This window comes from Macrobrachium nipponense, chromosome 9, assembly GCF_015104395.2.
Source record: "Macrobrachium nipponense isolate FS-2020 chromosome 9, ASM1510439v2, whole genome shotgun sequence".
Classification (NCBI taxonomy): Eukaryota; Metazoa; Arthropoda; class Malacostraca; order Decapoda; family Palaemonidae; genus Macrobrachium; species Macrobrachium nipponense.
The window spans coordinates 61,844,311-61,857,026 of record NC_061110.1 but is presented as its reverse complement, the minus strand read 5'-3'; the positions used below and the strand labels follow the sequence as shown (position 1 = coordinate 61,857,026).

Genomic DNA, 12,716 nt, shown 5'->3' with positions numbered 1-12,716 from the left:
CAGATGTTATAAAAATGAACATATGTATGTACGTATGCATGTATGTATGTATGTATATATTATTCGAGCTACAAACGTTCTTTAATATCTAATTCGCTCTACCTCGGAATTGATATATTTTCATATATGTAAACCCAACTAGAAAAAATTCCCCTTCGGTTTACATATATGAAAATATATCAATTCCGAGGTAGAACGAATTAGATATTAAAGAACATTTGTAGCTCGAATAATTTATATGAACCACAATAATGTGATAATTATTCATATATTATATTAGTATTCTATATATTATATAATATATTATATATATATATATATATTATATTAATATATAAGTTTTAATATTACATATTTACATAATATATATTATATATTATATATTAATATATCTATATATATATATATATAATATTATATATAATTTTTATATTCATATTAAATAATATATATATATATTTATATATATATATTTATATAGTTATATAGTTATATACTATATAATATATATTATATATTATACATATTTATATAATTATATAATCATATAATGATATATTATATTGTGACGACTTGTGACGAAGTGCCAACGTATCTGGTTACTACAGTTACCAATCATGTAATGAGTACTACCTCACAACAGCCAGGCACCTGAGCCTTCATCACAGGTAAAATACGACTGAATACTCTAAAGGCAACAGTGATCCCCTTAAGCTACTTACGAGTCTACAAATTCTCTTTAGATAAATCGAGAGATGTAAGAGTTAATTTACTTGTAATATTAGATAGTTTTCAATGCAAAAACATCTCTAATTACTTATGTGAAATGAGAGGCATCGACGTATGTGAAACGTTTTATGCTCGTGAAAGATGGTGCAATCCTTCCACGTGATTCTTAGGCAAAGACAAGTGTGAAACAAGGTACGAAAATAGCATTTTTACAAAAAAAAAAAAAAAAAAAAAAAAAAAAAAAAATAGATAAATAAATAAACTGGAACCACGCAGCCCCAACTGACGACATATATCTTCCTGCTTCGAAAAATTCTTTTTCTTCCCACATTCTAAGTTATCTTAACTTTTAACTTACGTTATGCGAATCTGAACATACATTTTTAGAATATACTATAACTCTCTAAGCTAAATAAAGAATCTGAAAATATTGCAAACACTTTTCCAACATTTCATGGTTATAGAGAGGAAATATGCGTTACGAAAGCAACAGCATTTAATAATAATATTCGTACCTGGTTTCACAAGGTACGAATAGAAACATTAGATAATGTACTCGGAAATAGGCTATAGCAGAAAACTTCATAACTTTCTATTTGTTCTGTGTAGGGGTGCTCTAATTTCGAAACACCTGGTATATATATATATATATATATGATATATATAATATCTATATAAATATCATATATATACATATATATATATATATATAGTATATATAATATTATATATATGTATATATATATTAAGTATATATATGTGTTATAATATATATATATATATATAATATATATATTATATATATATATATATATATACCAGGTATTTCGAAATTAGAGCACCCCCTACACAGAACAAATAGAAAGTTATGAAGTTTTCTGCTATAGCCTATTTCCAAGTACATTATCTAAAGTTTCTATTAAGCTATTTTTCATTTTACATTTCTTGTATTTTCATACTGAGTGATGGAGCTAGATACAGCCATGGCTAATGACTCGCAGGAAATCGGATGGATTGACCGAATCTGGGCTATAACCCTCAGAGAGGCCAGGGATGCTTGCGCATCTTTCATTTCATGTTCCTGGAGAGCTAAATACATTAAAAGAGATGAATCATTTGTTAAAAGAAACTGGAACAAAACTCCATATGACTGTCCTCGCGAAAAGAGTGAGAATCTTAGAAGTCCTTTCTCAGGAGTCAAAAGACATCATAGCTGAGGAAGTGGACAGACCAAAAAAGTCTTTACATAAATTGACGCTTGAACCAGAAACAAAAATGTGAAAGAAAAGAAGTTATAGTGCTGTATGTCATTTCTTAAAGATTGGGATGAAGCTGACTATCTCCATGTTACCGCATCAGATGAATTCTTCATTTACACAGTCTGAAAGACAAATCATAAAAAAGACATCATTTGGGCTGCAAAGTTGGATGATATCAGTGATGACGTGCGTTATCGCCAAGTTGTGAAATTTCCTGAATGTTTGGGAATTTTTCTGTTTCACAGCCAAACGGTTAATGTGGATCATCAAAGAAAAAGGACAGTCATGGAATGGCGAATACTTCAGTGAATCTGTGCTTACTGGTGGAGTATTTCCTTTCCTCAAAGATCCTGAAAGTGTGTTATCTGTTGAAGAAGTCATATTTTTGCATGATAAGGCACCATGTTTCAAGGCTCTTCAGACATAGGAGCTGCTCGAAACAGTGGTGTCGATTTCTTCTCGTCAAGTGAATTTACAGGTAGCTCCCCTGACCTTAATGTGCGTGAAAACGTTGGTAGTATCTTAAAGGATCGTGTTGAAGCGTGCACAGTGAACTATGATGGTATACCAGGCCTCGACGACCTGCGAAGAGAGGTGACCAAAGTGCTCAGGGAAATGGAGTTTGAGTCTCAGCGTTTAGCGATTTGCAGGCAGATGGCGGCCACACAAAATATTAAATACTCAGAGAGAAACTTAAATAAATACCTGTTCTGAATTACTTTTGTTTTTGCCATATCAATTTTAGTTTATGCTGTAGAGGGGACCTCTAATTTCGAAACACCCTGTATATTATGTGTGCATGTGCCTGCAGGCTGAAGCACATGGTAGTTATTAGTAAATGAATATTTTGCCCTGTTGTTTCTCTAACAACATTCACGTGCCTTTCAATTAGATTCTGTATTAACTTGTTTTATTTTTCAATAAATCTTTTATTGAAATCCCTCTATTCATAATAGATGTCTTTTCAGAATTATTTTATTTTTATAATTCTGAAAATGCTTCTTTATGAATAAAGGGGCTCCATTAAAATATTTATCGAAAAATAAAGCACAAGTTGATAAAAAATCTAATCGAAAGGCACATGAATATAGTTAGAGAAATCACGTGGAAAAATATCCATTTACTAACAACTACTATGTGCTGCAGTCTGCAGACATAGTAATCATATATAAAAGTATTTAACATCTCACAATCATACTGACCTGTAATTGAACATATTTATTTACATTGTGCAGTCTAAGTTAGGTTAGCCTGTAAGAATAACTTAGACTTTCATAGCTAGCCAAGACTTTGAGCTGTATTTCATAGTCTGTGAAGGGGGACAGATAAAAAAAAAAAAAAAAGGCAGCATTCCAGAAGATTATGCCAAGTTAGGCAACCTTTGGTAAGCAAAGATTAGGCTATGGTAGGCTACCCTTGATTATTTGATGATCAACCCTGGTAGACTGGCTAGTTGGTAGTTTTCTTTTAAAGCTATTATGTAGTATAAATTTGAAGTATAGGGTAAAAATGATGCAGGTAAAATTGAAGAATAGCTTACTACCTTCAAGTGTTCTGGCAGATCACATTCAACCGAGTCCTCTGCATACAAGGAGGTTTGAGAACTTATTGATGACATTGTAAATAACATTAAATATTTCATCATTCACACCCAGGGCTAGGCCCCATGATACTATGTACATTGTAGAATTAGTCGTAGGGAAAATTGTCCTACTTAACCATGGTTATATGGACTGACAGTAACCCTACATGCTAATTTATTAGGCTACAAGAATTTAATGTCAAATAGGCTTTAATAAAAAGGTTATTGTAGCATTCACTATTTTATTAGCTCAAAATGCAGGCGTTTAGTTGACTGCAAGTTGACTGTGATCTAACATACATTTATTTGGGGTTGTTTCAAAACAGCTATGAAGATTTTCATGAAAGAAAAAATTTCACTATCTGGTGAAATAAGATTCCTGTTCTTGTGTGATTCTGTTTTGTATGGAACACAGTTGATGGCCCAGCAGGTGCCAGAAGTGGCTTTGTTGCTGCTGATCTCTGCAGTCACTTCCACTGCCATTTCTCAGAATCATCGCATAACAATGATGCCTTACGTGCACGCGATCATCACTTGTCTGTCCAATAGCTCCCCTGTATATCTATGGTATCAGCACTAGATAAACGGACAAATATTTTTGGGCTGCTCAGTGGTTGATTTAGTTTTCTCTCTTATATTGGAAGCAATGCAATGAGCATTGATTATATATATTGTTGGTCAGAAGCTTGCATCTCTATACCCAAATGATATTGAGAGTTAATTAGTAGAGAATTACTTCAATTTTCTGAATTTGTAAAATTATGTGTTGAGGAAAGAAAGGAAGTCACATGAGATATTTATGCATCGTCTTATTCTGGAGTAAAAATAAAATAACTTTTTCCAAATGCTGGCATTATTCTACGTATACATCTTTGTTTGATTGCTCAAACTGAAGTGGTGAACTGTCATTTTCAAAACTGAAACGGATAATAAATGAACTTCGATCATCAATGTCACAAGAACTTTTGTTTCATTTATCAGTAATGAGTATTGAGAGTGAACTATTACGACAACAAAATTTTAACCAAGTTATACATGAATTTCCGTGTGAAAAAAAAAGCATGTAAAGTACTATTGTATGTCTGTCTCTAATATTTTTTCATAGTGCTCTCTGCCATTGTACTGTATAATAATATCTGGCATTTTAATATGGCACTGCTAACCCCGGTCTTGCTGTACCAATCAAAGGAAATCCATCTCTCTGGATTCTTGGTGCAGATGCAGTGGTGGCTTAATATTGATAATGGTTTCCCCTTTTAAAAAGGCCTTCCACTTCCTTTTGGGAGTGAATGTGAAGGTCTGCACTATAAAAGAGCCACTTACCTCTTTACTTTACTTTCTTTCCCTCCATCTACTAGATCTTTTTTATCCAAGGCAACTAAATCAAGGGGGCACACCTAACTTCTAGGGAGAAAGGCAACTTAACTAGTTCACTTAACTTAAAATTCTAACATTACTCAAAAATGTCTACAGATATCTAATTATCTTTCGCTTACGACAATCAAAATGGAATCCTGACACGATTTCCATTTACAGTTGCAATTTATCGTGAGAGTAGGTAGCTGCTGCAGCGCCATTTCAACTGACAATGAATACAGCAAGTTTTACAAAGCGCAAAGTTTCTTACTTCTATCCCAAATGTAAACAATTTAAGAACCAAGAAATAAAGCAACAGATTTTTTTAGCTTATTGATATCTTCTAAGATTTACATTCAATATGCAATGACAGACTATTAAACTATGACTTTAATTAGCGTATCAACAATAAGAAGTTAATAAGAAATGAAACTTTAGATTCTTTGTCATCTAAAGAAATTGTTGTATAGAGATCTAAATAGTTATCAACAATTATGATATCATATAAAAGCATATGATTATAAAGCACTGCACACATCTATGTTACGCCAGAATGCAAAGACAATCCTATGAATGTGAATGTGATGTGATTGTATACCCAAATATGAGTCTTTAATGTCACAGAAACACAACCAAAAAATGAATTCTACTCATTGAAGAAATAAATCGAAAAAGTCAATTAAATCTACTGGCGACAACACACATACTGACCAGAATTATTAAGACAGAAGAGTCTGCATCCTTGACCTCCTGGAGCAGATCCCGGACCTGGATCTGGCCTCCTAAATTTCCACCAGTTCCTGGAGATTGACCTCCAGTAACTGGGCTAAACTGACCTCCAGTCACAGGACTAAAGCTTCCTGGAATTTGTCCCAGATTAGGAAATTGGCTGGTGACTGGAAATTGGCCCTGATTAGGAAACTGACTAACAACTGGAAATTGACCCTGATTAGGAAACTGACTAGCAACTGGAAATTGACCTTGGTTTGGAAACTGACTAGCAACTGGAAATTGACCTTGGTTAGGAAACTGGCTAGAGACTGGAAACTGACCCTGGTTAGGGATCTGACCAAAACTAGGAAATGGCCTAGGAGGCTGACCATGGAAAAATCCTCCAGTGACAGGGAACTGGTTCTGAAACTGAACAGCAGCTGGTATAAATGTCCCTGGGAACTGTCCAGGAAACTGGCCAGTTTGCACAGGCAATTGTCCACCAGATACAGGTAATTGTCCAGAAAACTGGCTACCTAATACAGGGAATTGACCTGGAAACTGGCCTGTTGTTCCTGCAAGTTGACCAGATGGTTGATTGCTAGTAGCAGGCAACTGGCTGCTAGAACTAGTTAACTGCCCAGGGGATGCACTTATAGATGGAATAGCTGGCGGAGTTGTAATTATGGGCTGGGGAGTGGTTGGTGGATTAGTTATCATTACTTGAGTAGCTGGTGGATTAACTACAGGTGACTGGGAATGGGTAACAAGTTCTGTTACTGGCGTAGAAATTATTTCGATAGGTGAGGCAGTGGTTGCAGATATGGGTAAAGGTTGTGGGGTTGATATTGGGTCAGTTATCCCTTGGGTTGGTGTTGATTGTTGTTCAGGGGGTGGGAGTCCTGAATTTAAGTTGCCTGTAGTAGAATTGATTAGGATGAGGTTTCCCGACTCTTCATCAACAGTAAACAAATCTCCAATAGTTCCAGTGAAATTAAAGTTCTGAGGGTTGAAATTTGATAGATCTGGGAAATCTCCTCCATCGTCGTCGTCTGACGTAGCTTGCAGGAATAGGTCAAGCAGTTGCTGGAAAATTCAAGTAGCAATTATTGATTTTGTAGAAAAATAGGAGACTGCAAGAAATGAAAAAAATTTACTTTCCTTTATGGATGTGAAGCATGGATGCTTAATATGAATGACTGAAAAAGGTTAAAGAAGTTTAGATAAACTGTCTGTGTAATGCATGAAATATAAAGAATTAGTAGAATGAGAATGTGGAGAGAAGTAGATGAGGTGGTAAAAAGGTTAATGTAGGCAAAATGACTGACCAGAGTATTTTGAAATGGAACGGCCATGGGAGGAGAATGAAGGGTAATACATTGATAAAAGTTTATGATTTGGAAATTTAGGATGACTTAGGAAGCAAAGGAGACATGGCAAGGAAGTGTGAGAGTGGGTGCAAGATAAAGGTGAATGGGGCAGCAAGTGTAGAAGTGTTCCACGTGGTTGATTTAACTTTTGTGTGGGTGTATTAAGTGGTGAATGTTGAGATTTTCTCCAAGAGACCATTCACGACTGAGCTCCAACAATAAGAATGTGGCAGTGATGTGTTGCTATTTCTAAGAAGCCACCTTCTGTTACAGGAGATAGCTTTGTGGAAAAAAACAGAATGTGGACTTGATTGTCAATTTTCCACCTACCTGTATATTCTGTCCCAAAGTAAAGTTGCAGCACAATACTAGAAGTAGTAGTATTTTTATATGGTTCATCATCTGGAAAAGTAAGTACTCCCATAGAATGTTATTATGAACATGAATGATTTTGTGATATAAGTGCATCAATACTTTCTCAAAACTTGTGTCGTTAAGATTTACGAATGAAATCATTGATGTTAAAACCACAGCATTACCATCTCTCCTCCTCTCCCATTCCCAAAACATTCTCGTCTCTCCCCTCGGTCCTCCCCCCCTCACCACTCCTCACCCTGCTCTCACCTCCCTCCGTCTCTCTCTCTCTCTCTCTCTCTCTCTCTCTCTCTCTCTCAAGCTTCTAACAAAAATCCCATACACCCTATCTAGGGTCACCTATCTATTTATTTTTGCCACTCCTTCATAGGAACATGGGTGGTGGGATTCGAGTCTAGAGTGGTGTTTCCTAACGTGGGGCATACAGGGGTAGATTGATTTTTAATGGTTGGCAATTCGAGAATGTTTAAACCAAGTTTTAGGTATTTTAGGCTTCTCCCACGTGAAAATAAGCATTACAGCACATCACCACAGGGAACATTAGGATCTTAGAGGAGATTATCCCTTGGCCAAAAAAAGATTGGGAATCACTGGTCAAGAGTCTGGTTCCCACATGGGAAGGGGTACTAATTATCCATCGATGTTAACGGATTCAAGACAAATATTTAATTGAATCTTAAGGTAGTGCTGCCTTTGGGCTTATGTAGGTTCGTCAGCTATTTTTTTCGTTATACTGTTCAGAGATCTGGGACGTAAACGATAGCAAAATTTCTATGATTCTTTGAGATCTAGGGGACCATTGAAATTTTCGAGACTTCCGCTCAGACCTAAATATCACCTGATCTATGCTTGCCAACCCTCCCGGATTCACCCAGAGTCGATTCCTGAATATTCTCCCGTCTCCCGAAATGGCTTTAAAACCTCCCGGAATTTTAGAACATTATTATGTCGTAATGAAATTGGAATTTCCATTACTCAAGAATTGCTAGCAGTGGGTCAAATAAAAAGTGATATATATATTATATATATATATATATATATATATATATATATATATATATACTAGTCCCACCTGAATTAATCAACGGGTGATCACGTGATTAAGTCAAAGCACACTAACTACAAACAAACAAATGAGAGAAACACTTAGCAGCACTAAGGAAGTTGGCATTACATAAATAAAAGTGCATTTTGTGATGTCTGTGTGTATGCGCGCGGTCTCCCTAATTTTTAGATCAGTAGTCCGTAGTTGGCAAGCCTACTACCTGACTCGTCGATTCTTCATGAAGAGACCAAATCATGAAAAGCTCAATTTTTGAGACATTGCATGGCATTTGGTGTCGTCATTTGTTTACTGGCTAAAGAGTGAAGTCGAGGTCTTTATCAGATCACCAAAATTATTCAACAAAACAATATCAAGTCATTTCTCCCATTTTCTCGTGCAACCATCAACTGCTGTTTAAACTAAGGTAGTTCTTCATCCAGCGAGAATAATAGTAAGGCTCCCGTGCACAGATTATGTGACATTACCAATGATATAAAACATCAATAAGCTAGATGGAGACAGCAATAGAGATGCCAAAGGAGTTGATTTGGCTGAAAAGCAGTTAAGAAATTATCTATTGCTGCAGCAACAGGAGTCAAAACAAATTAATCTTTCAGTAGAAGCTGCCAGCGTGTCAGTCCTTTACGTGTATGGCTTGCTTTATTTGCAATAGGCGTCTTGCTGCCTCACACTGCAAGAGGTCTGTCGACGAGCCGCCCTCAATTATCGAATGAAGACAAGTCTACTCATCTAATCACTGTTGCAAAGTGCATTTGCAAGAGCTTATCCAAGTACGTCTGAAATTAACATTTGAGTTACCAGTTCTCTTTTCCTCTTGCTGAAACTTCTCATTTCATTTCACAAATTTCTTTCCCCCAGTAAATGGTCTTTTAATTCCCCTTGCCAGTGTTTCGTGTGATCGCTTTGTGATATAATGCTAGTAACTTAATCGTCTCTTGTTCATAGTGAATTACTTTAGTCATTCCTCCCATGTGCCATTAATGCTAAGGAAATAACCCATGAAGTTGTACTTGGAATTATTCTATCATCAGATACGTGTTATCTCGATAACCATGCCTCCTACGCCACCATCTTGCTGCCAAGTGAAAATCTACCCAAGGAAGGCAACAGATTCAACATTGTAATATTGCAAAATAGAATCTCCTGTAGCAAATTCCAAATTGAATTTCACTGGGTAATTCCTGAGACAGTGGCTCTCCAATTGCTCTTTTATTGTATACAATCAATTTTTTTTGTATTCTGGAAACCTAGTAGTGTTATATTTGCTGTTAAGTCTGATCACAGTTTTACTTTATTAAGAATTGTATGAGTGCTTTGAGTGCTTTATCCTCATTTGCCATGCTATAGCAGTGTGCAGTAAAGTATAATTTTGTAATTAATCAGTTTCCAGTGGCACCTTCAGAAGTCGCTGCAGTGCAAACTTGGTGCATGCATTTGAAGCTCTTGGTGGGCAAATTTCCATAATCAGGGTAAATAAGGTTTTCAAAGGGGCCACAATTAAAGAGGACTAACCCACAAAGACTGAAAAGACTAACCAACTTGGCCAGACTCTCTCAACAGTATGTTTGAGAATCACAAGACCTCACCAAACAATAATTCACATGCTTGCTATAACCAGAAACATTCCTGGAGGCCATGACCTCCTCCTGGAACAAGACTCTCTGTCTCGGCCCAACTCAAGGACATCCAGGGCTCTGCACCCCCGAGCTCATCATCAGGCACTCCTGACACAAAATCCCTGCCAGTGCCACTTGAGCGCCCTCAGCAGTGCCAGTCTCCGTCCATCACGGCCGTTGAGCAGTTATCAAATCCACAAATTTACTTGAGTTGGTCATTGCCAGTTGAGAGCGTCTCGCATCCAATAATCCCTCTTCCTCTTCACCTCACCCCTCAGAGGATGAATCTCTAAAGGAGCGAGCTTCCTGCTGCACCTTCTCTGGGGAGCCAAGAGCGGTCCTGTCGGGACACAGAAGCCATCACTGCCCGTGCTTTAGCTGTTGCAGCAGCTGGAGTAAGGAACCTCCCTGACATTGCTTCCCAAGACACTTCTGCGCCTTCTCCCAAGACGGTGGCCCCGTCACCTCCAGGGAACCTTGCAAGTAAACCTTGGCAGAACCCAAAGAAATGGAGAAAATGGTACAGATTGCCCAATTAGCTGCTCAGAGCCACGAGCTCTTCTTGGCACTCATGTCCCATTGCACATTACAGGAGAAATACTTACAACACCTGACATTCTTTAGAGGCACAAAAATCCTAGACAAGATCCTGTAAAATTGTAATTGTAATTGTAATGAAAATAATTTTACTAAGACTGCAGTGATAAAATTTTGTCCCGCATATCCAAGCCATTGAACTCCTATGGCACTCTTGACACAGTGCCTCATTTTGTAGACTTGTACAGTATACCAGGCACCCCAAAAATCCAGAGGAGGTTGCTTGGGTACCTCACTCATGGGTTCTACTACCAAGTTAGAGTCAGAACTGCCCTGTAGCTTCGCAAGCTGAAGGACACATCCTAGCCATTCATACATTGAGTTGCATTCATGAATCCCTCAGGTTCAATCACCCCAAACTCTCAAATTGTCAACCTCTACATTTTGATGGTCAAATTTAGAGAATCCCGTCTCTAGAATAATGACATGGGACCCATCTTTTTGATGGGTCTGTACCAGCACTTGATGTCCTCCGAACCGTCTCCCTCCTTATTTCAAAAGAATGTGTGCTTTCTCCTAAGTGTCTCGAGCGGTTGGACCCATCATTGCACGCACAAACGGATGTAGGCATCCGCCACACCCTAAGAGCCCCATAGCAACAGATTGAGCGAGCATCGGCTACACAACGCATACTCATCAAATTCCTTCGTTTCAAAGAAGGCTATCCCCAGGTGCTCTCTGTCTCCAAGCCAGGAAAGCTGAAACCATGTAATTCGCCGACACATTAGTTTCTTCTTTTAATATATATATATATAGTATTATATATATATATATATATATATATATATATATATATATATACATATGTATATATATATATTTGTATCTATATATATAATATATGTATATATACATATATATATATGTATATATATATATATATATATATTATATATTATATATATATATATATATATATGGGCTGTTATTATTTTCTCGCCCCGCCCACCTTTTTAGATGCTCTTCGGAGGGAAACTACCCTCTTCCTTACATTTTAACGTCACACTGATGAGGAACACCGTTCAAGTGTTCGAAAGTCTTTGTTTTATATTTTTACATAGAAATATATATATAATTGTGGATATTTTTTAAACATATATATATATATTTATACATATATATATATATGTGTGTGTGTGTGTGTGTGTGTGTATGTGTTTGTGTGTGTGTGTAACTGAATCACGAAAGTTTGGAACGTGATAAATACATAAATAAAGGTATAAGCCACGAAGAAAAGTGAAAAACTGGAGTACTGAGAGGACAAGGAAGGGTCGTATAAGTGACAGGTAGGGATTATAAGGAGATAAGAACCTAGAATCCAACACACCTGGAGAATTAGTTAGGCATGAAAGTAACTCCCCTGCTCGCTATAAGAAAATTTTTACCGATCTTAAAAAGGACAATACTATCCACATCACAAAAGCTGATAAGTCAAATCGTATAGTAATTTTAGATAAAGCTGACTAGATATCACGTATGCAAGCCCTACTGGGTGATGATGTGACTTACAAAAAACTAACAAAAAATCCCCTTGATCAAGTCATAAAAAACTTTAATAGCACAGCGAAATAAATTCTAAAAGATAAAACAGAACTACCAGGCAAATTGTCTGTCAAATTCCCTTCGCTACCTTACCTGTATGGATTAATCAAAACGCACAAAGAAAATAACCCTATGCGGCCTATTATCAGTAATGTTGGCTCAATTTCATATAAACCTTCGAAATATATCACTAAGCTCTTGTCCCCGTTACTTGGAACTATCTAAGATTCTCCTATACATAATTCACTAAATTTAGTTGATAAATTAAACAAAATTACTTTTTGCCTCACTGATAGATTCGTTAGTTTTGATGTATGTTCTCTTTTTACTAAAGTCCCTATAGACTCTATTTTAGAATATCTTAGTAATGAACTAACTCAGCATGAATTACCTCTACCTGTAAGTCACATTATTTCACTCACGAGTTTGTGCATTTGTGATTGTAAGTTTATATTCAATGGTGAATTTTATCAATAAATATTTATTATGGCAATGGGCAATCCTTTATCACCA

The 12,716-nt window shown here is 36.4% G+C and overlaps 1 protein-coding gene across 1 annotated transcript in view; it reads right to left on the bottom strand.

Moving 5' to 3' along the window:
* Positions 1–1,563: 1,563 nt before the first annotated feature.
* The window catches only part of LOC135218666 (B-cell CLL/lymphoma 9 protein-like), a 14,107-nt gene continuing 2,954 nt past the window's right edge, over positions 1,564–12,716 (bottom strand). Inside the window, exons 2-3 of the mRNA XM_064255112.1 lie at positions 7,338–7,409; positions 1,564–6,723 (exon numbers count right to left, since the gene is read on the bottom strand). Of these exons, the coding sequence (XP_064111182.1) occupies positions 5,602–6,723; positions 7,338–7,409 (1,194 nt within the window). The 3' untranslated portion in view covers positions 1,564–5,601. The remainder of the gene's footprint in view (positions 6,724–7,337; positions 7,410–12,716) is intronic.